The sequence below is a fragment of the Metopolophium dirhodum genome, chromosome 2 (assembly GCF_019925205.1).
Source record: "Metopolophium dirhodum isolate CAU chromosome 2, ASM1992520v1, whole genome shotgun sequence".
NCBI classification, from domain to species: Eukaryota; Metazoa; Arthropoda; class Insecta; order Hemiptera; family Aphididae; genus Metopolophium; species Metopolophium dirhodum.
In genome coordinates this window covers 704770-730764 of record NC_083561.1, presented here as the reverse complement: position 1 = coordinate 730764, position 25995 = coordinate 704770, and the positions used below count along the sequence as shown (strand labels likewise).

The following is a 25995-nucleotide window of genomic DNA, read 5'->3' as shown; positions in this document are numbered from 1 at the left end:
TATTCCCATATAATTATGAATATAAATATATTATAAAATCATAAAATATATAATATTATGTAGATATAATAAAATTCTCGTGTATATAATTATTTTAATAGTGGTAAATGTTGGATATTTTAACTATATTTTATTTTTATTGGACATAAATACTATAGTTACTTTATTCCCTTTTACTTTTTTCGTAAAAAAAATAATCTTTATTATAAACACAGTGTTACAAGCGTTTTAAATTTTATGTTTGTATTACGTTTCAGTTGAGATCACTCTCAATCGTACATTTGTCACACTTGTTATTTTAAATACGATTTTATTATATTTGAGTTAGTAATTTTTTTTCATATAAATGAGTATTTTAAATTCTACTGTAACTAAATATTGGAGACAAGAATCTATTGTCCATGGGATCGAGATTAAGTAAAATATGTATAAAAAAGACCAAGTCGTTAAAGTCGCTGGCCGTTGTATATAAATCGACATGCGTCTAAATTATGCGTACCTACCTACATTATATAAACCATGTTTGAACAAATTAGGTATATATTGTGTTTACGAGGTTAATAACCATAAATAGCCAACTATTAGTCGTACAAATGATACTACATTTATGTCTCAGGCTTAAGAATTGTGTTCAGAAAGAAATGAACGGAATACTGTGATGATATACATCACATCAATAAAAATATTAGCAACAAGTCTAAGTACATACAAGAAATATACAATATTACAATGTTGACATTGGTTAGTCATAATATAAGTCCTTCATTTTTATGTCAGTATATAATATAAGGTACACACCGAGTGAACGGTAGGTGCGAGTTAAACCAATTTATTTTTGTCAAACTGGTGTGAGAGTATTGAATAATAAAACGTTATAACTTATAAAATACGATTTTAAATGTAGTAAAACGTTTGGAGCCAAGCAGTGTGCAAACAGTTCAGCCTCCATGTGGTGTTGCCACAAGAAAAAAAGAAAAATAAGATTTTGTTAACCATACTGGAATAAAATGTCAGTAATAGTTTCCGCTAAATTACCGTCCTTAACTAAATTACCTAATCTGTATACATTTTAATTTTGAGAACCATTTATAGCAGTGTTTCTCAAAGAAGGCAATAGCAACCCTCTGTTGGCGTCAGCAGCTTCCAGGGGGGTGGTTTAAAACCCGAATACATTTTAGGGGCGTTGGAGAGGACTAGAGCGGCATTAAGTGATTAAAAAAATCGAAAGAATAATATGTTATTCTTATACTTCAAATCAAAATTAAAAAGCAAGTAAATGTCCACATAATTCCACTTACGACTCTTTTTAAGTAAATCCAAGCCCGATATTAACAACATTGTTAAAGAGCATCAGGTTCATCCTTCACAGTATATACGTTTTAATTTAATTTTAATTTTAATAACTTTAAATAAGATACAGATTAGTGATTAATGTTTGAACTTTAAAAAAATATAATTTTAAAAATGATCAAGTATTACTTGGGTATAACAAATAGGTATGGTTTATTTAAATATAACAATTACAATAATTACGTACCGTTACTGAAAATATCAATTCTGAAAATGGGCGGTGGATTAAATAAGTTTGAGAACCTGTGATTAAGAAGTACCCAGGGGCCTCTACGAAGGTAGCTCTCATCGAATCCCAAAAATGATTTGCCCTAATTTTAAGATTAAGTCAACAATTTTAATTAAGTTGATTGTAATTAAAAGTGTGTTACAATGTATAAAATATATAATAATATATTATACATAAATGTCATTCTTGAAATAGTTTTGTTTTTATATTCTTTTTTTTATTAGGGTTAAGGCTTTAACTACTAGGTTATTAGCCTGTGGTACTGTAGGGGAGGGTACTGTAGATTGTTTTACACGAGTGTGTTTGTTTTGGCAGAATTTTTAATTTGGGCACCCGTAGGCATCTGCCATGCCCGGGTGGAGGATAGCAGCACTTGTTCTCCGAACACCGTGACTTGCCCAAAGAAAAATTCCGCCCGCGACCGAGGTATCGAACTCGGGTCAGCCACTCCGTCCCCTTTTATATTCTTTTATAGACGATATATTGTATTATATAAAGATTTTTTATTTAAAAACTATTGGAGAGCGTTGTGGTAAAAGGTAAAAGGTAAACAATATATTTTGTTTTATTTTACTACCTTTGCCTAAAGTTATGCAGCAAAACCAATCAATTAGTTTAGTTAAACCTGACTATCATATTTTCTTCTATGATAAATTCAAATCAATTATGTTGAATACAAATTATACTTTTTAAATGAAATTTACACAGAAAACCGTGACTCATTTTTGAAATCCATAGAACATGAACATGTAACCGGTAGACTAGGTGGAACAAAATATGTTTTAATACAACATAAAATTGATGAAAATAAATCTGGGTTATTGATTATTCAATTGAAATACAACAAGATGTACCTAATTAAACAAATAGTTTCATTCACAGCGACTTAATTTAAAACTGTATTATCAAATAATATAAATAAGTTTTATTTAAATAAGTCTACAATAGTATAGAAGATTTTATTAAAGTAAGTAAGTAAAATACTAAGATAAATGTACGGTTTTAAGAATAATTATATAACAATTTGTTTGTTTTACATTATTTCCTTAAAATAAATATTATGAAATATCATAAAAAAAAAAAAAAAATAATGATAGTTAATATGGTCTAATAAACACGAACGACGATAATGTTAAATAGAAAGTATAATATACTAATATATCACCGGAGAAGGGTATGGTGGGAACACGTGGATGAAGCTTCCTCGTTGAACATCACACAATTTGATTCACTACAAAAGCTTAGCGCGCAGACTAAGTAGGCATCAGTCGATCGTTTCATTCAAATCGTATAACAATGATGAGGACTTCACCGGCAGTTTGCGTTATCGTGCTGTGCTGCAGCGTTTTCGCTTTTGGCGGAAAACTGCCAGACGAAAAGAAAACGACGTCCGACGACGGAAAAAACCTTGACAAGAGAGGCATTTTCGACACCGGTTATGGATATGAAGCGGGTGACGACTATCAAGGACATGGCAAAGTATTGTCCAAAACCATCATCAAAGAGGTCGCCCAACCGTATCCAGTCGAAGTCGAGAAACACGTACCGTACCCGGTAAAGGTCGAAGTTCCCGTCGATCGCCCTTACCCAGTGCACGTGCCCAAGCCATATGCGGTCCATGTGGACAAGCCCGTCCCATACGAGGTCAAAGTAAAAGTGCCACAACCATACACCGTCTACAAACACGTTCCATACGAAGTAAAGTACCCGGTTGACAAGCCGTACACCGTCCACGTGCCCAAACCGTACACCGTTTACGTGGAAAAGCGCGTCCCTTACGAGGTCACCAAACATGTCCCTTACACCGTAAAAGTTTACGTCGATAAACCGTACACCGTCCACGTACCAATAACGAAACACGTACCGTACACCGTCGAGAAGCCGGTACCATATACGGTCAAAGTTCCGGTCGACCGCCCTTACAAGGTTACCGTCGAGAAGCACGTGCCGTACCCTGTCGACAAACCCGTACCCTATACCGTCGAGAAACCAGTACCTTACCTGGTCAAATTTCCCGTGAAAGTCGAAGTGCCAGTGCCGTACAAGGAACACGAAAATGAAGACAAATACTCTTCATCAGAGGCCCTATACGAAGAAAAACAACCGCAATACGGTCAACACGAGCACGGCAATTATTGATTGATATACTGTCATATTTTGCTAGTCATAATGTAATACTTATAATATTATGTTACTTATCTTGTTCTGATTATTTTTTGTTGCAAAAGTCATTGGAAATATTTTTGTTTTATGCTAATATTTTGTATTATAATATAGTATAATAATATGTATTGAGATAATATTATGTTCTTAAAATAAAGACTTGTTTTATAATATTTTTCTATTTGTGTTCAAAAAAATATTACTAAAATCCACATAAATAAAATGTCGTCTGCTACATCCACGAGAGAATTGTTGTGTCTATGAGTGGTAACTGTGTAAGTAGCAATAACTTTTCAAAATTGGTTTTACGTCATAACTGTAACTAAATCATCAATTCGTTGATTTCGCTAGTCGTCGTCAATCGATTATCAACGATAAGTTCCCAAACAAGACGTTTGTTCTGAATTGTGGGAATGTGGGTAATATTAAACTTTTTACACATTTCATAAGCAACTTACCTATCTGTTATATTATTATATATTTTAGTCATATGGTTATCTGTATAGGGGACTATATACGACGTGTAGCTACATATTCACTTTGACTTTATCCCTAAAATGCATAATATTATAATTTCAGTGATTGTAAACTGCGCCAAAGGTATAGATAAACAAAAAAAATCACACATGTAAACTGCACCCGAGTTATTATCAAACTTAAATTGGTGATATTATGTAAACTGAGGCCGGATACAATTTTAAAAATCAATAGGTATTTATATTTTTGTAAAATCAAACAAAACTACATAATTACAAATCTTAAAAATCAACAATACTTTATTATTGCATAAATAATTCAAAGAACAATTAAGAAAATACGCTATTTTTTAAACTTATTTATGATTTACCTAAGGAAGTTGAGTAATGAGAGTTTGGTTTTGCGTTAGTATCTTTTCTTTTGAAACTAATAATACCCACGTGAAATCAAATAATTTCTCTTCTTTTAAATTGAAGTAGTTTTAATATTTATTTAAGTACAGTTACGTTGTAATAACTATCAGACGTATACTTATATACATATATTGAACTGCGAATATGAAAAGATTTTTATGTTATATTTTACAGGATACTAAGTTTCACCTAGTACAATATAATTAAAACGTCATAAACATTAAAATATGTAAGTATGATATATTTTGCTTAACCGATGACCTAGGTGTCTAGAGTTGAAACGAAACTATTTCAGTATGTCTCACCATACTTGCAAATTGCAATTGCCGGTCGACGTTTTAATATTATTATAATTAATTTAATAAATTTATAAGAAATAGTTTGTTAAGGTGGGACTCCATGTTAATTCAAATAAAATAAAATATTATATGACACATAACGTGTCTATTATAATTTTAGATTCTGAGCGAAGCGATGAATGTATTGATTCTACAATGATGTGTGTTTTTTTTTTTATTTTTTTTTTATTTTTTTTTTTTATTTTTGTGTCTGTCATCACCTTTTAGGACAGTAAAAGTGCTTGGATTTTCTTCAATAGTAACTTTTCTGATAGGAAAGTGAATCTAGTTGGTACTTTGGGGGGTCAAAAGTAAAAATTTCCCAGTAGTTTTCACAAGCGACGTGAAAAACAAAAGAAAAATTAAGGAAAAACGGGAATTTTTACGCAAAATCTGTTTTCGAGAAAATCGATTTTGGTTTTTGGTGTAACTCTAAAAAAAATGACCGTAGGGACATGAAATTTTGACTGAATGTTTATATTAGCATTTTCTATACACCATAAAATTTACAAAATATTTTGACTCTTTTTGAGCTGTTTACGGCCATTGTCAGTTTTCAATTTTTTTAGTTTTTTTTTCTATAGATATCAATAAAATTTTATCTGTTGAGTAAAAGGCTTGAAAATTTAATATAAGGCTCCTAGGTTATTGTTTCAAAGGCAGATGAAAAAAATTAAAAATCCTTAGTCACAGTTTTTAATTATAAGCATTTAAAGTTCAAATTTTGACAAAATACGGAAAAATCACGAAAAATAGCAAATTATTTTGATGAGAATTCATAAAAATTTTTCTTTTTAAATCTAAGATTTGAAAATGTAATATAAGATTACTCATAAGTTTGTCTACCTTTATCAAAAAAAAAATGTCTAGAAGAAACTTAAATTAAATTTTTATGAGCGTCTGAAATTTATATTTTTACAACATTTGATATTTACTCGATTTCTCATGTAACAATTTTCTTATTTTATTGTAATTAAAAAACGAATGACTGTAGATACTTGAAAATTTCACTGAATGTTTATATTAGCATTTTCTATACACCATAAAATGTTGAAAATATTTTGACTCTTTTTGAGCTGTTTACGGACATTGTCAGTTTTCAATTTTTTTAGTTTTTTTTTCTATAAATATCAATAAATTTTTATTTGTTGGGTAAAAAATCGTGAAAATTTAATATAAGGCTCCTGATATATCGTTCTAATAGCAGTTGAAAAATATTAAAAATACATAGGCACAATTTTTTTTTATAAGCATTTAAAGTTCAAATTTTGACAACATTTATCAAATTTATAATTTATTAATTATTTTGTAGTTAAAAATTTATAAATTTTTAACTTTTATGGCTAAGGATTGAAAATTTAAAACAAGGCTCCACGTAAATAGGTTATATATAAATTACTTTATTCACAATAATATCGTCAAATATACTTGGTAAAATCATAGGCTGACTGACCGTTTTCGCTCAGAATCGTTTTTCTTATACAATGATATTATATCATTGAATTCAAATTTAACACCATCCATTACAGTGACCCACTTGTAACCTACCGTACAGCAGAGCGACATCCACTTATCCACCTTTTTTTTTTTGAACTTGAGCCGGCAATTATGGCTATTAGTTATTGTAGTGATTGTGGACTGTGGTTTGTAGGGTTGGTATAGGGTAAGATTATTACTGTAGTTACGCAACACGTGTATGTGTGGCAAGGTTTTTGCTACTACAAATCCGAGTGGTTACCCATCCGGGAACTCGTAGCATCAGACGTTCCTTACTCTCAGTCACATTACATGACTGATAGCAACTAACGCGCTGCGCCAAGCTACATATTATTATAATTTATAAATTACTATTAATACATAATAGACCATAGTAAAAAACTAAATTCCGTAATAATATGAAGGAAGTGTTTCACGCCATTATACTAGGTACCCTCGCAAATAGCTCATTTATTAATAAACTACAAACAATACATTTGAGGTCGTGACAAATTCAGAAAAATGAAATCAACCCATTTCAAATAGAATAGTATTTTCATTTCCATTATATCAATTAAAAATACATAGGTACCTATCAGTTACATTGTTTTACAATGAAAACACTTTCATTGGATTTTTTCAAATTCTCCAAGAGGAGGTACAGTAATTAAATATTTATAACTATTTATTTTATCATAGTATACAAATACGTTGTGTAACAGGGTGTTTTGTGCTACCTCTACGCTGTTCTTATCATTATTATTAGCTGCAACCAAACGTCTAATTATGTAAGTCACTATAAGTTACATAGGTACGAGTGTTCACGCTCTACACTTCCACAGAGATTTATCATACATGTTTATGGATTTTAAACATCACGAGTTTTGAAATTAAACTTGTCGATCGCGACAAAAATATGATATAAATAACGTGACAGAGAAAATTGTAAAATATACATTTTTTAAAATATATTTTCTAAGAATTACAAAATTGTATTAATGGTAATACGGATAACATAATATTGTTTCGAAATCATAAAAACGTTTAATGTAAATTATTATGATTTAGTATGATATATCAATACAGAAAATTATACAGGTGAACGACGGTTTATCTGCAATAAATCGATAAAAACTGCAAGTGCCCAATATTTATTGTGGTTTAATTTACATTATTATAACGAATTATGGATGAAATAAATCTTTATTTACATTTTACATAACAAAATAATAATATAGTGCACATACTATTAAAAAACAATCTATCATATTTTGGATAACCGTTCAATATCAAAGACGCTTCAATTACATTGTCTTACACAAACTACAAAGTGTTATGAAATGGTACAAAATTGATGGTATCATGTAAAAAGTAAATAGTAGGTGGTAGGCGATAGACAACAATAGAAAGTAGACGCGTGCAGTGTATCAATCTATGGCCGAACTGTGAGTGGGGGCGAAGCACTGGACTTCATTGGTGCAAGACACTGTGGTCACTACAAAAGCCGAGCGCGCAGACGAACGGACATCAGTCGATTGTTCCGTTCAAAACGAATAACAATATGAAGAAGATTTTACTCGTGGCGTCCGTGGTTGGGTTGTGCGCCTTCACTCTGGCAGTGAAAACGGAGGACGAGAAGAAACCAGAGTCCAATGACGGCAAAAACCAAGGCAAGAGAGGCATTTTCGACACCGGTTATGGATACGGCTCCGGTGGTTTCGGCCACGAGCTGACCGGTCATGACTTCCACCACGAACCACAAGTGCTGTCCAAGACCATCATCAAGGAGGTCGCCCAACCGTACCCCGTCGAGGTCGAGAAACACGTACCGTACCCTGTAAAGGTCGAGGTGCCCGTTGACCGCCCTTACCCAGTGCACGTGCCCAAGCCATATCCAGTGCACGTCGACAAGCCCGTCCCGTACGAAGTCAAAGTGAAGGTACCCCAACCGTACACCGTCTACAAACACGTTCCTTATGAAGTCAAGGTACCCGTTGACAAACCGTACACCGTCCACGTTCCCAAACCTTACACCGTTTACGTGGAGAAGCGCGTCCCTTACGAGGTCACCAAGCACGTACCATATGAAGTCAAGGTACCCGTCGACAAGCCGTACACAGTCCACGTTCCCGTCGAGAAGCACGTCCCTTACACCGTCGAAAAGCACGTGCCGTACCCGGTCAAAGTACCAGTGGACCGCCCCTACCCGGTGACAGTTGAGAAGCACGTGCCATATCCCGTCAACAAACCAGTGCCGTACACGGTCGAGAAAGCAGTGCCGTATCCTGTTAAATTTCCCGTCAAAGTCGAAGTACCTGTTCCATACGAAGTACCACATCACCATGAAGAACACTCGTACGGTGGACACTCCTTCGGCGAACACGGAAGCCACAGTTATTAACATGGATCAGATTTTTATATTTTGTAAAAACTATGTATACTTGTAACTTAAAATGTGATTCGATTTAAGGATTGTAATATACCTTGTACATGCCACTAATATAATTTTGGATATAGAATAAAAACTGTTTTTTTTAGTTTATACAAACTTACTTTAGATGGGTGTTTTTTCAGCAAACTCCTTGTTTAGCGATCTGGTTATTACTATAGAACTATTTAGTAGTCGTATATATTTGTACAATAGAAAATGTATAATATTGGATATCTCAATCGGCAACCTCTTATCATAAAATCAAAAACAATAAGCGAGGCCATAGCATTTGAAGTTTGCCGCATGGTGCACATTGGTTCTCATCACTACAATAATAATCCGAGTAACGGGTTGTGTATCATAGACGCATAGTTGAATTTAATCTGTAAACAAAGTTGTCCAACTTTTGTCTTTAAATTAAACAGTTTTCCTTGTTTAATATTTTACTTGTATAACAATTATATTATCTTTTTAAATCCGTAAGGGGTTGGGGTGCCCATGTTAAGATTATAAATCAAAAATATTTATGATAGATAATTGAAGACAATTAATGGCTTAAGAGTCCAAATTACATAATATACTAGCTGATCCCGTGCATTTTGTTGCCCGTTAAATGTATCAACTATATATGACTCAAACTTTTTTCAATTCGTTATTTAATATTTGGTGTATGGTATTCAAGATTTATCTTAACTTTTCCGTTGCCCCGAATAAAAATTCTGATTTGCAGCAATACATTATCAAGTAGGCAATCTACCTGCGGTAGATCGCGGACTCCGTGCTGTTTATACGCAAGTGTATTATTTAACGCCAAAGTATCAAAGGGGTTGATTCTCTCCCTTTTAAAATTAGCCTTTCTTTTAAGTTCGGTCAAATTACACACATTGTAAAAATTTCATCAAGATTGGCTCAGTAGTTTCGGAGTTTATTCCGGACCAAGACGTGACACGGGATTTTTATATATAAGATTATTATCAACATACAATTTTTTACTAATACAGTTTTTTCCTTCTTATTTTTTTTTTTTTTTTATTGATATACTTTATATTTCCAAATATAATTTATATAATGATTTGGTCGGTAATCATGTCGGGTTCATAATGTGTATTTCTAAACAATAAATTATTACCAACGGTATTCTATTAGCATTAGCTGCAGATAATGCTGTTTTTAAATTACTTAATATGACATTACAGTTTAGTTTGCTACGGTCGCTGCATGTAACTGCATACATCAAAATAAGTAAAGCGTATACTGGTCTGCATAATACGCTTGTTGTATAACTTGTGTATGAAATAGTAAAAATAGAATTGTTTTAAATATTCTTCTACCCGTGAACTTTTTTTTAGCAGTTTTTAATGTTCACGAAATTATCATTAATGCTTTAATTATCTATTAAATATTCACACGAATGATGTTTAATCACTAAAATATATTATCATGTAGATGGAAATATAAAAAATGGAACAAATATTGCGGAACCCTTTATATAATTGTAATTGTAGACACCTCGCAAAATATAATTAATTATTGTTATCGTTACCTATATAGTTATATCACAACGACTTAGGTATAACTATTGTTATTATCATTTGTATTAATTGTACAAAATATTTGATTAAGCAATTATATATCTATACACTTTATTAGTAAATTAGTAATCATATTTTAATTCAATAACTGATTGAGAGTATATTATAAATATTAAGGTTACATTTATTGATATTTCATATTATGAGTAACCAATTTTTTAAATACTTGTTATTTACTTTTATATTATACTGATTAATTGCATACTACCCATCAATAATACCTTTTATTTACACATGGAAGTCACAATATGCGTGTGTTTAAAATTATTAAAATTAAGCAATGTTTAAACAAATATCATTTTTAATCATAATAATATATTGATTTAGGTAATCATAACATTATGAATCTATTTTTGATTAATTAGTTTTAAATTGTTAATATTATTTCAAATATTTTGTTCAAAAACTTTATGGGCACAAGTGCACAACTATAATAATTTATCGAATAAGATCAAAATGCTTGAATAATTCTTTAACTGTTCAAGTTGATCAAATCGCGTAAAACTGATTTAAGTTTAAAAATAAACTTTACATAAAATGTTCTCTTCCAGTTGTGGACCGAAATAAGGAGGAAAACATATCCAGATATCAACCTCATCTGAATAATAGACATATTATGTTCACATAAATTATATTATCAAATTGAAAAAAAAAATAGATTTTAATATAAAATAAGTCTTTATTTGATTATTCATTAGATATATCTATTTACATACAATTCGTTATCAACCGAGGTAAGTACATTATATCGTTGAATACATATTTTGGTTTCGGTAACTGTGACACAATACCTAACCTAACAAAAACAATACAATAATATAGACAATATAGTTATGACTTATGACTAGTAAAAAATAATTAAAAAAGTTATCGATAATTATTGGTTCGCCTTGTTGCTGCGATTGTTCTGAGTGTTCGTCAGACTGTTGTGCTTGTTCAGCGCTATCATCTTGCTTTTGTAGTTGTTCTTCGTTTTCATATTGTTGTTGTTGATGTAGTTTTAATTCGTGCACATACTGCTGTTGTGGTTGCGACTGTCTTTCGTTTTCATACTGTTGTTGTGGATGTGGTTTTAATTCGTATACATACTGCTTTTTGTGGTTGCGACTGTTCTTCGTTTTCATATTGTTGTGGTTGTTGTGGTTTTAATTCGTGCACATACTGCTGTTGTGGTTGCGATTGTTCTTCATTTTCATATTGTTGTTGTGGTTGTTGTGGTTTTACTTCGTGCACATACTGTTGTTGTGGTTGCGACTGTTCTTCGGGTTCGTATTGTTGTGGTTGATATTGTTTTTCGTGTTCGTATTGTTGTGGTTGTGTCTGAACTTCTGGTTTAAATTGTTGTGGTTGAGATTGTTCTACAGGTACGTACTGCTGTGCTTGTGACTGTACTTCTGATTTATATTGTTGTGGTTGAGATTGTTCTTCGGATTCGTACTGTTGGTGTTGCACTTGTTCTTCAGGTTCGTACTGTTGTTGCTGTTGTTCTACTTTTTCTTTACGCAGCGTTGGCCAAAATAATTTTTGTTCGTGACCTTTTACTTCATAAGGCACTGGGACTTCAACTTTGACAGGAACTTTGACCGGATACGGCACTCGTTTCTCGACTGTATAAGGTACAGGTTTTTCGACGGGATACGGAACGTGCTTCTCGACGGTTACCTGGTACGGGCGATCTACTGGTACTTTGACTGGATAGGGTACGGGCTTTTCGACGGTGTACGGTATGTGTTTGTCAACGGGCACCTGCACAGTGTACGGCTTGTCCACGAACACCTTGACGGGATAAGGGACGTGTTTGACGACTTCATAAGGTACGCGCTTTTCGACGTAAACGGTGTACGGTTGGGGCACGTGGATGGTGTACGGTTTGTCTACCGAGTACTTGACTTCGTACGGGACGTGCTTGTAGACGGTGTACGGTTGCGGCACGTTGACTTTGACCTCATACGGGACGGGCTTGTCCACGTGGACTGGATATGGCTTGGGCACGTGCACCGGGTAAGGGCGGTCGACGGGCACTTCGACCTTTACCGGGTACGGCACGCGTTTCTCAACTTCGACAGGGTACGGTTGGGCGACCTCCTTGATGATGGTTTTGGCAATGACCACTCGCTGCTCGTGCCCGTGCTGGAAGTGTGGACCGCTTACCACGTTACTGAAACTGGTGGCCCCCATAACCGTAACCGGTGTCAAAGACGCCTCGCTTTTCGTGTCCTTTGCCGTCGTCCGTCATTGTTGTCATCGTCGCTGCCGCTGTCGGCGTCACCGTAGCGTTCTCCTCGGTCTTGTTGGTCTGCAACTCCACTCCGCCAGCGACAAATGCGCACAGCCCGACGACGTACGTCATTCTCCAGAATATTACCGTCATCGTTATGGAAACTCACTCAGTGCTCGCCAATGGGTAGGTACGTCCTATGTGAACGCAGCGATGGACTGATGTCCGTTCGTTCGCACGCTTGGCTTTTTGTAGTGTGTATTGTGTATCTAACATTATACCACGGTTCGCCTAGGAATTCTGTTGTAGAGATGACCCCCCCCCCCCCTCCCCCTTTAACGTTTTCCGCACTAATCTACTTTCTAATCTCGACGAATTGTCGCATAATAATATTATAATAATGTCATAACACGTTTTAGGATAAACGATACTTTTATACCAACAAACTTTATTAGTGCGTGATATGAAAATCGTTCGTCTAATTATAACACCTTAATAATAGAGTTACATGTTGTTGTTGTTGTTGCTATATTATATTATTACGTTAGTCGGTATTAGAATTTAATATTATTTATTACATTGTTATAAACATGTTGTGTTCGGACTTAGATTTTATGTTTTGTTCGAAATAAAAGAGGTAACAAAATCTCATCATAACAGTGAAGAATAACATTTTTTTTAATTTAAAATACCTACATTAATTAAATAGTTGTTAAACGTTTCGACATAACTAATCGATTTGATTGAAAGAAAATATTTGACGTTTGGGTATAAAAATTGATACCTATTTTTATGCATAGTAATTATTCTCAACTTTTACCATACATTTTAGAAGTCCAGTGGTTACAAGATAGGTACTTTCATTTTTTGCCGCTCTATTTTACTCATAGAATTGTTGAATTTTTAATAATTAGAGTATATAATAGATAGTTAAAAGCAAACTAGCGCCTCTGATTAATGTATATATTATTAAAGTATTAAATAATATTAAATCCATACTAATATTATTAAACCATGATTTATCATAATAAAATATTAAATTGTAGTTCATTCATGAACCAGGATAAAAAAAAAACTACCTAACAGAGCATAGTTAATAATATTTATAATTTTTAATTTTAATTTGTTCATCAGTATGTTATTATAGTTTTTTAAACACATATAATAATGTCATAACATTATGAGTGTTATGGCTGATAAATTTAAATAGTAAATTACTGGTAACGATAGTCGAATTTACACATCGTATATTTGAGTGCAAGATGCATCAAAATAAATCGAGTTTATAAAAAAATAAATGTTTAAAATAAACATTATTATGATATGTATTAGGATTGGATATAATTGACTGTGATGTTTATTAATATGTATTACTTTAATATATAATTGAACCGTGCTGAATGCTAACATAATAAATATATATACTATAATAAAATTAGTGTTGTAGTTTTATTGTGTTAATATACCATATTACCTCTAGGCTTATTAATAAATAATGTTATTTCAAAATAATCAACTTTGTATTTTTTGATTTAAATTACGTGATCGACAACTTTTGAATAGGGTAAAAATAGGGAAATACAAATGGTAAAATTATAATATACGAAACAATGTTATAGTTAATGTTAAATGAGTGAATTAATTTTACTTCAGAAACTAATCTGTTATAGTTATAGGAGGAAAAACGTGAGGGGGGCTTGAGTCGACTTAGTCCCCCCCACAAAAAAGTTTTAATGAGAGCCATGAGAGCTTAACCCCTCAAAGTATCCGATTAATATTTATGCTTTTAAACTGCATAGTACTTACAGTTATTGTAGCATAAATAATAAACCTGAAAGTTAAATATAATTTGGAAAATAAAAACTTCCCTAAAAATAAATCCACTTTTTAAAAATTATTTTTCTGACTTAAACATTGTTTGTCAGTTCTCGATAACTTAAAAGTCATGATATTGATTTATTATTACTGAATATCTAATAATATTTCAAAAAATCAAGTAAAATTATGTGTGTAAACTAACATAAATCACAGTAAATGTTCTAATCAAACAAAATAAAAAAAAACGTGTATAATATAAGTAGGTACCTATATCAATTATAATTATTAAATAAGAATTCCAATTTCGATTCAAGACCTATGGGATGTGGTAAATGGTGAATCTAGTATTTATAACTAATTAAGTTATTAGTTATTAGTTTTTCAAGTCTATAATATTTACCCGTATTTTTATTTATTATCATAGTCTGTTTTACGGTTTAAAAAATAATAATATATTTGATGTTTATTCAATCTCTACAAAATGAACAAGTGCATATTATAATGTTTCAGAATCGATTTAGATGTACCTATCGTCGTATAAATAATTTTGAATTACACAAAAAAGTTGTCGAATAATGTATGTTTATTTGGATAAAAAATTAAACTCGCAGATGAAATACTTTTTAACACAATAAATATAAAAAGAGTAGTTGTTGTATTTAACATCCATCCAAATCTCATTTTTTATACCATTCACTTTAGTCCAAGAATACCTAGAGACATTAGTTATACCTTTGGAATATTACTTTGAAACTTAAAGCTACATACTTATATACACAATTTTTGTTTAGATCATTGTATGACATAGCGAACATATTATTCTGCAGTACATTGGACAGTTTTATATTCTCCAACAAAAGCAAACAATACAGATATCCCATATATTGTTCACGTATTATATACAAGTTATATATATACCCTCTCAATGATGGACATTTTTCTTATACAGCTAACATAACCTTTTTTTCAATTAGTGGACAGCGGACAAATCCCTTTATCTCATATCATTCAACTATGTAGTACCTAATGAATAATGATACCGCTATACAGGAGGGTTTCACTCGGTGGTTGTAATAATTTTGATTCTAATGTATGTTGTATTGTTTAGTATATGACGTATCTTTCAACAAATAGTATTATACTAAATATAAAAGCTTGATTAGTAAGAACTACGTACTACAATATTTAAAAATATATACAAGTATTTATTACATTTTTCAGCCCCCCCCCCCCCCCATTCCTCATACATAGCAATACAAAATAATACTCCCGGTTACGCCAATGATTTAATATAAATTATAATATTATTAGTTGATTTCGCGATCGGATTAATAAGCAATGGTCATATTATATTATACTATTTTTACATTAAAATAGGTAACTGTTGTTTGTATAAAACATTATGATAGTTAAAAAAAATAAAAATAGTTCACTGTGATTCATGGACGTTTCAAAAACGCGCTGCAGGGACAGCAGTCTTCGTGTGTGCGATTCGAGGTGTTGGAGGTCGATATAGTTCCGGACAAACCGAAAATTACAGTGACGGAGTATGGACGGAGACACGACGGTCAATATAAAGTCAGCAGCAGCAGCAGCAGCAGCTGAACAATCGTGACACATTCGTGATAGGTTTTTTTCTAGCTGCACTGGGGAGGCGAGTACTCAAGGTCACGTGTTGCGTTTGTTGTAAATAATAAGGGTGGTACGGAGATTCCCGATGAACTCGACTGATTCTGTGAGACGACGATGACGAGTAAGATTGAGTGGACGCTGACAGAGTGTTATTAATCCGAAATCCGTTATCACTGATAAGTACTGCGTGGTATGCAGTGGCGCCCGAACTAAATTTGTTTAGGTGTGGCAATGAACGATAACTTATACCCACCTACCCCCATAGGATATTATTATATTATTTCAACGGAGATGCACGATGAACTCGACTGATTCTGTGAGACGACGATGGCGAGTAAGATTGAATGGACGCTGACAGAGTGGTGTTAATCCAAAATCGGTTATCACTGATAACTACTGCGTGGTATGTTGGTATAGTGGTGTAATACTCTGTGCCATTGATAATCTGTGCAATATTTCAAGTCACTATAGTTATAGTCATGGAAGTTTTACCTGTGTATGATATAATCTATTATCATACCTATACAAAATGTAATAACCCCTGCAGAATTTGTAATTAATTATTTGTTTTTATAGTTATTTATACAATTTTTTGTATACTTCTATAATTTAAATATAAGATAAAAATTACTTATTTACAAAATACTTGTTTATTGAATTTACTTGTAACATGTGTGTAGGATAAAACATTTCAAACGCAATGATTCTAATATTCTGTAATAATGTAAATTAAAATGCAGTTCTGCAGTTGTAAATGTGGCAGCAATATTTTATTTTATTTTGAAAACGTTTAGAACGACCCTACCGAAATTAACTTTGTCATTCACAACTACCATATACATTTTATTTATTTATTTATAATAATTAAACGGACGGAGTCCTTATACAAAACAGTTTAAATTACAGCAGTGAGAGATTACAATTGATAGTAAAATAGGTCAGGTACACAAAGAAAAATAAACGAAAATTATTATGAATAATTATTATAAAACTATTAAGATAATTAATAAAATACAATAAAATAAGTTAGTGTAAGACAATATAAAAATAAACTTATTAACATAACTTTAGTTTTATGTCGTAACACATACTTCCTTCCTCGCAATTATTCTGAGCTAAATAACTCATATTCAATTCTATACATTAAATTAATTTAATAATACACAGTTGGAGCCATATTGATACTATAATTTAAAGTTCTATATGTAGTAATAATATATATTATTCAATATATTAACGACGTCTGACACGTATGACAATATTAATTTTAAATCGTAGGTATAATAATGTATTACATTAAATGAGTTGAAAAAAAATCAATTAATTGATTGCATCGGGCGAGAAGCCAGAAACATTCATGCCTACGTTATTTGAATAATAATTTCATTTCCATGTCAATAGAATTATTTAAACAGGTTAGTACGAAATAAAATATATATTTTTAACCGAAAACAACTTATTAAGTATCTACACCTACAATCTACATTCATTTATTCTTCACTATATACAACGATTTTTACTACCGATGCCCAACATAAAACCATAATATAGTATACTAACTAGATAATAATATGTTATCTCTTTGTTTGGAAATATGATTTTAACCGATACGATATTATAACTATTTAAGTATTATGTAATATACTAATATGTATAATAGTATAATATTATTTAAATATAAATATAAACAATAATAATTATGTTATAGTGAATACTTACTAAGTTTATGAATCTGGCGTAACTAAAAAAAAACTTAACCGTAATGAAGTTAAAATACGTTGAAAAATGAGTATGTTAAAATACAATGTTGTCAATATAAGGTCAGGCAGTATTTTTCAAATATTTTTTGTTCGACTGTCTTGAGTTTAACGCTTTGTAAACTTAAGTATGTATTTTTGAAATATAAAAAAGACGTATAAAATGTACCCACTTACTTAATATTTTTATACGTACAGGGTACATACGTTGTTCATGTTTTACGTTAAGGTTTTTAGTTTATTATAATATTTTATGTAAACAAAACGTTTTGTTACCAACGTTTCCCGACTCTGTGCACTACATTATAAGCTCAAATCGTTAACTTGGCTCTTCAGAGACCATACTATATTATTAGGTATCTGTCTTCTATAATATATTAATATTAATGGTACGCTTGCTTCGATACTAACTGTAGTGTACAAGAAATAAAAACCACTATAGGAATCCAATTATTATTGGAGAATGGATCGATATAAATAATAATATATGTATATATAGTATACAGCGAAAGCACTTTGATTTCGAGTTATATAGAAATATAATAATATGAATAACAAATTTTGCATAATAAAACATAAAAAAAATTGTATATATTTACATAATATAATATAATATTTATGACAAGCTCAAAATATTCTAAACAGCGAATATAAAGAATGACTAGGTAGAGGTATAAGTGTACGTATTTAAAATTTATGATCATAACCATGATAGTTTAAACTTTTTTCAAAATAGTGTCCGGGTTTTTTACCAGAGAATTCATTGCGGTACGGCATCCACGAATCGTACGAAAAGGGCCTTTCCGTTTGAGTACCAGCCGTATGGTACGGTACCGGGACTTCGATTCTCAGCGGGAACTTTACCTGGTACGGGACGGGCTTGTGCACGACGTACGGGACGGGTTTATGCACGGTGTATGGTACGTGCTTCTCGACGATCACCTGGTACGGCCGGTCGACTGGAACGTTGATCGGGTATGGAATCGGCCTCTCCACCATGTACGGTACGTGCTTCTCGTAGGGCATGAACACGTGGTATGGTCTGTCGACGAACACACCGACGTGGTAAGGTACGTGTTTGATGACTTCGTAAGGTACGCGCTTTTCGACCAAAACAGTGTATGGTTTGGGCACGTGGACGGTGTACGGTTTGTCGACGGGTACCTTGACTTCATACGGGATTTGCTTGTAGACAGTGTACGGTTCTGGCACATTGACTTTGATTTCATACGGGACGGGCTTATCCACCGGCACCGGATACGGCTTGGGCACGTGAACCGGGTAGGGGCGGTCGACGGGCACCTCGACCTTTACCGGGTACGGTACGTGTTTCTCAACTTCGACCGGGTACGGTTGGACCACCTCCTTTTCGACCTCCTGGTATTGGATTTTCGGGGGCCCGTCCGATGTATTCTCACTGTGTGCCTCTTGGACTTGAGTGCCTTGCAAATCGTACGATCCTTGAACGTTTATAGCTTGTTTGTATGTCCCTTGGTTTATCTGTACTGCTTGTTCATATGTTCCTTGGTCGTGTGTTATTTGATTAAGTTGAACTGATTGTCCATATGCACCTTGGTCGTGCGATCCTTGGATTAGCTGCACTGATTGTCCATATGCGCTTTGGTCGAGCGTCCCTTGATCTACTGCTACTGCATTTCCATGTGTTGCTTGATCGTTTTGCAGCGTTCCTTGTTCTAGGGGCACACCTTGTCCGTATGCGCTTTGATCGTATCCTCCTTGGTCAAGTTTTCCTTGGTCGAGTGTTCCTTGATCAGTCGTTCCTTGGCTGAGTTGTACTCCTTGGCTACTGTCGGTATTGTGCGTACTCCTCTTACTAACATCGTTTTTATTGATTATGTTTTGGCCAGCAACTAAAGCGCACAATCCACACACCAAAAATATTACTCTGTTCATCTTCATTCGATTTACATTCAACCGATCGACTGATGATCGTTCATCCGTTACATCTGCTTTTGTAGTAACACGCGAGAGAGTAGGTACCTTCCAAAAAGAAATTATTTCCTACTATTCCCTCCTCACAAGATATGTCACAAATACTTTCTACTGCAATACTGGTTTTAAGTTTTTTTATTACCTATATTTATAATCCGGTGATAGTCCAAATGTTTTATTTTAATATTTCGTCCGTAATAATATCATATACTCGTCAGTCGTCTTATAATGTCATTGCAAAAAAAAAACGAGTTAACAGAAACATGTATTACGGGTGCACTGGACGGAAGTAATGGAAACAATTTTATCGGAACAACAACGGAGGTGTTTAACTTAAATATCAATTCATTTATATCTGTCAGTTGTTTAATTTTTTATTATTTATTATGATCGTTAATAATATGATAGTACCTACTATATTTTATTATCTTTTTATCTAATGTGGTCGATACGAATTAACTGGAGTGTTTTATGTAGGTACAGGAAGCAATTGCCCCCATTTCTTCATATTTTCCATCTACTGCTGCGAAATTTGAGACTCTTATAGCCTTTTCCCCTAACTAAATTATATTATAACATAACAATATATACTATTAATATTCAATTTATTCCGTTTATTCATTGTGTCAAATGTCAATTCTACCGACTGTTTGTTTAAATTTTACTCCTAGGTCAACGTGGTTTGTGTCTGTGTATAGGGGTGTATAGATAGTAATTTATTTTCTAGTGTTCGTGTTTTTATTATATTATGATATACACGTATTATTATGCGTTTGTTTTTAAAACAAATATTCATTGAAATATATAGAATTAAATTTTTTCGGACGTAATATTTTTTTTTTTGAGTAAGTAGATGCCGGTGTATAGATATACGAGCACATTTGTACCGATCTGGAGGAGGTTAAACTCATGTGACGATAAAAAAAAAACATGTTTATGTAGGTAGGTTTAATGTAGGTATATACATTATTTCCTTTGTTAGATTACACGATATTCGGTTGAATACTTTTTTTAATATCGCACACTGTTGTACGGTAATAGTATGATAATAGTATAAAAAGAAAATATGGATGAACGAATTCAAATGAGTAAACACACTCTATTATTTCAACTGAACATAATATACATTTAGTATCTTGGCACTGGAAAACAACCACTTGTGTAAGAACGACTCTAAAATAATTTTCTATACATAAGCATTTGGCACATAGGTATAGGAATGTACAAGACACATTTTGAACGAATTTCGATTTTTTTTTATTTTACCCCTCATACGATGAGTATCACTCCGAAGGTTTATGAACTATAACAATGTTATCACTACAATTATTTTAATAGTCATAACATGATGGGTACCTAACCTAGCCTATATGACACAATCATATTTTATCACTCGATTAAATTCATACATAAGAACAATTTATTATTGGACTACCATTAAAAATAATAAAAATTAAATAACTAGCCTGTGACAAATATAGTAATATTACGCGTACAAGTTCAATTATATTTGTCCTTCAAAGTCGATGGTGTAAAGAACGGACTTGTCAACAATCGATATAATATAATACTATGCTTATGATCGTTTATGTATAATCATATTATGATTTCATTATACTCGAATGCAGTGTCAGATCTAAAATAATTCTTACGCCCGTGGCGAATGGTATAGAATGGCATATTGGCATCAGCTTTATATGCATACATTTATTTTATACCAATAATTAACCATTTCCCTTTAAAACCTATGGTTGATTCGTGATTTATTTTTTGTTACGTACACACTGCTCACCATTTACACTGTTGTGCATTTTTAAATCAATAACAAAAGGAACCATTTGACGCGAAGGAGCCCCCTCCCCCCCCATTTGGACTGACTATATAATAAGCAGCTACAGGCGATTGTGGAAACAATATCCAAAATATATACTTTCCACAAAATGATACAAACATCGTTTGAAAATATTTTTTCGTTTCTCCACAGTAGGATCGTCCATATGGGGGGTGGGTATATACTGTAATCCTCGAGACTCACCACTTACATTATGGGATATTAGACGTGAGACGACTTTAAGTCCATCAAGGACAAGCATCAAGAGCATCAGCTGTAATGACGATTTATTTAGATCATTGTCGCGGTGATACAAACGCGCCGCACAATCGCGTTATGTAAATCGTTTGTACGAAAAATATAAAATATGTCTATATTATACCATATATACGAGTCGTATCCCGTAGCGTGCGTGTTTCGACCTTCTGCAGGTGTGATTTATTCGTGTTGGTTTATTAATTGTTCGTTTTCACTCATCTCACGTCATACAATGTGTTACATGTGATCGGTTAAAAAACGATAACATGACGTACCTACTTGTGTACAATACCCTTGCCACGCATAATAAATTAATTAGAACGACGCCGGCACGTGATTGCACCGGCACGTGCATGGTCCGCGACGACGACGACGCCGCCGGGTGAAGGACCTGCATGGCGTTGGCGTCCGGTTTTGTAGTCTTCATTAAAATATTATAATATTATTATATTATTATTATGTTGTGCCACGCGAAAGTCCGTGTTTTAATTTTTGTGTTCTATTCCTGTTGATCGAGTGCGACAAATTCAAAGTTGTGTACCGCCTTGGAGTATTGTAACCAGCTGCAGGTTAGTCAATACCTTGAAATTTCATCCACCCCCGGCCCACCCTTACTAACACAACTGTCTACAAAATGTGTTTATTAAACGAACAATCCGCACGTTGCGATTTTGTTATTAAAATACCTAGAACTTAATAAAATATTATAATCGTATTGAGTCTGCAAGTATCATGCATTTGTATCAAATTTTCAATTATGCATACCCACAACTTCCCAAATTCGGTATAAAACGCATTGGGATATTGTATGGAAATAAGTATCGAAGATTAAGAAGACTAGAAATCCCTACTTAGGACCTAACAGTAGGAGTTCATCAAAGAGGCTGTCGAGTATAGTTTGCTAGAGAAAAAAATCGTTGCATTAGATTGATTGATTTAAAAAATAAAAAAGAATAATAATAATTATATAATATGCTTTTTAGCAAATGTCAAATTTACTTAATTAATTGTTATAATTAATAATAATAACATAAGTAATATTACTAAAATGTATTAAGAGTAAAAAGAAAATTGAGCCCCTCCTCCAGAAAAATTGTCGAGATTATCACACATGAATCGTTCCGAAAACGGCTGGGCGTGGGCACCTATATGTACTATCACTGATGATGGCTTGCTTTCTCATATTATATATGTACCGTTATTATTTTTGCATATTATATATTTAAATATGTATTAGATAATTATCAAATTTGCTTCTTGTGCCAATCAAGCAAGATTGTAAATATTGCTCTTTAAAAATAAAATTTAAAAAAATTTGTGAAAAGACAAATGCGAAAACGAATAATGGAAAAAAAAATCGTACTGTTCACAATCGATAGTACCTTTATTGGTGCCACTGCTCGCCGATAGAGACTCGTATCTGCGATTTTATAACATAATACCTATACCAATTTTTTTCACGATCGTGGTGAATAATAATTATGCGACCACTAACGGTTCGAAAGTCTAAAACGAAATTTTTCGATCTCCCATACCCTTCACACACGATTCCAACAAACACGATCTATATTTTTTGTCATATAAATGGAACACAACTTTTTATTAGGGGGGGGGGGGGCTGAAAATGTAATTTTCAGCTAAAATGTTGAAGTTACGGTACTTACAAAGGTATTACAATATAGCATAATAGGTATACGCATGTGGCATATAATATGCAGCCATTGCGGTAGAATGGAACACGCGCGGCACTAGTGCAAATGCTCAGTTTTTGTTTTTGTGGTGGGTGAAGGGGTGGAAATCCATTTACTAGTTTATCTGATGAAAACGGCCGATCGAGGGGAAACATATATTATTACCTATACGGCGTATACCGGAAAACGTATAATATGTATACATATAGCTCATAATAATATGTATATTTAGGAGCACGGAACGCACGATTTAACGATATCGAAATTAATATTATAATAATATTTTATCTGATGCAGTCGTAAACAAAACTTCATAACTACCTATATGATATACATAGAGGTACCAACTAAAATAGATGAAAAACAACGCGTGTAAAAGCCCACGGAAATGCGATCTGCAGACATTCCAACGGGTCGACGGATGCACGAGCAATAAACTCGTTTACTCGTGTAGTCGTGTATAGACGTATAGTATAATGAATTAACAGTATAGAATAAAGTATTATTATATCATATAATATTATATTGTGAAAAAGTGGACAAACCAATGTTATGGTAATAATACAGAGACGAACAGGAAGCGTGGACATAATATTATTTTCTAATCGAACGTTTTGATATTAATGGCCGAAGCCGATTATTGTTATTATATTATGCGGAATATTGTACAACTGCCAGACATTGAGACATATAATAAAATGTATCATTTATAATATATTACAATATTGTTGGATTCGGCTTAAATTCTTGTCGTGTGGGTCGTGGGCGGGTGTTTGGAAATAAAATAACATTTACGTACTTTCGTTTTTACAGGTCTGTGATAAAATATATTTATTATTCTATAATAATGACGACATTTTTTTTGTGGACATTATAATATTTGCATACAAGAACATGTTCGTGTGCGTTACGTTTACGTAATTTGTTTTCATTCCTCAAATACCACAAAATATGCAATTTCCGTAAAAAAAAAAAAATGGTCCTCCAATCGATCTAAACGCCGCATAACTCGATGTGTAAAACCGGTTGTTGGAGCTAAATTTAGAAGCATTCGCCATATTAATATTTTATGTGAGTATTTGGACATTAAATTTGTACTCATAATATTAATAGCTTCTTGTATTGCCCTACAGTTACTAAAAATAAACTTAAAAAAATCTATAATAAATAAATATATAACATCAGTATAGGAAAATTTGTGTTCGTATTAATTACATATTACTAAACCATAATTCTTATGTATTATATTACTAGCCACTAGGTTTAGTACCTATAACTATGTAATTAAGACCACATAGGATACTTATGACTGAGTTATGAGATTCGTGTATTATGAATTAAAATACTGTATAACATTTGAATAGTAATTATTATTGTACCTATGTTAATAATTATATAATAGAAATATCAAGAAAAATTATTTTATTTTTTTTAATTTTATTGATCAAAATATAATCTTTGGAATCCAAATCGAACCTTGACGAGTTATTATAATTACTTTTTTTTTCGTAAAATTATAAGCTACCCTGAACTTGAATAAATCACACCAACTTTATGTGTCTATATAGGATAAGAATTTCGTGTATTTATAATATTATAACTAATTATTTTTTATAGTACCTATGTAGGTACTTATATAGTTATATGACATTGATTTGTCTCTGACATATTAACTAGGAATGATTTATTTCATAACAATAACTGGACAGGTAACATCATTTATACCAAATAAAAAGCCGTGTTCATTTTTTTCTCCTTGAGGCTTTTATAGAAATAATTAAATACATACCTCGAATGTTTATCGTATGTGTACACCGAGGAAGTCATCGGCTACACTTTGTGGTTTCGTCTCCCACTCGTACTACCTATTAACTATAAGTACTTTATATTGTACTATATCTCTGACCGATTAATTAAATTGTTTGGACTTATAATAATATGCAATTACATTTTAATGTTTTTTTATTTCTCGAATGGGATACTATTTTATAATAAGATAGTAAAACGCATTAATATTATTTTACATATCGAATAGACGCATCGCAAGCTCTAGTGACAACGATTTTAAACTTTTAATAATTTTGTTTTCAGTTCCTACAAGTGTTTAGATTGAGATATTATAATACAAAATATCATGTTATAAATTTATTTTTTTTACCTACATTTTTACGATACATTTATTTTCAAACAGGTAATAATGGTTACGTCGTTGTTAATTAATGAAATCGAGTACAACTAGGTTACTGCAGTTATGATAACACGGTTACCAGAGCTTTTCACAGTTCTTGAGTTGTTATAAAAAAAAAATAATAATCGCATTATGTAATTTTCCGTATAACGTAAACGCGTAATGATTTCAACTGTTTCC

General features: G+C 32.4%; 3 protein-coding genes across 3 annotated transcripts; 2 read left to right on the top strand and 1 right to left on the bottom strand.

The window, feature by feature from the left end:
- Positions 1-2832: 2832 nt before the first annotated feature.
- LOC132939407 (zinc finger protein 512B-like) lies at positions 2833-3915 on the top strand. Its single transcript, XM_061006558.1, has one exon. The coding sequence runs from the start codon at positions 2876-2878 to the stop codon at positions 3716-3718; it is 843 nt and encodes a 280-aa protein (XP_060862541.1). The 5' UTR covers positions 2833-2875; the 3' UTR covers positions 3719-3915.
- Positions 3916-7954: 4039 nt separating this feature from the next.
- Positions 7955-8994, top strand: LOC132939408 (uncharacterized). The gene has a single exon (XM_061006559.1). It carries the CDS (start codon positions 8008-8010, stop codon positions 8845-8847), a length of 840 nt encoding a protein of 279 aa, XP_060862542.1. The 5' UTR covers positions 7955-8007; the 3' UTR covers positions 8848-8994.
- A 2148-nt stretch (positions 8995-11142) lies between these two features.
- LOC132938010 (uncharacterized) lies at positions 11143-19935 on the bottom strand. Its single transcript, XM_061004662.1, is given in 4 exon segments — positions 11143-11563; positions 11565-12644; positions 12646-12851; positions 18584-19935. Coding segments are annotated over 4 exon segments (2820 nt in total). The 5' UTR covers positions 19815-19935; the 3' UTR covers positions 11143-11260.
- Positions 19936-25995: the final 6060 nt, after the last annotated feature.

What these genes read in the sequence shown, in the direction of transcription:
- LOC132939407 (XM_061006558.1), top strand. Translation starts at nt 2,876, where the DNA reads ATGATGAGGACTTCACCGGCAGTTTGCGTTATCGTGCTGTGCTGCAGC.
- LOC132939408 (XM_061006559.1), top strand. Translation starts at nt 8,008, where the DNA reads ATGAAGAAGATTTTACTCGTGGCGTCCGTGGTTGGGTTGTGCGCCTTC.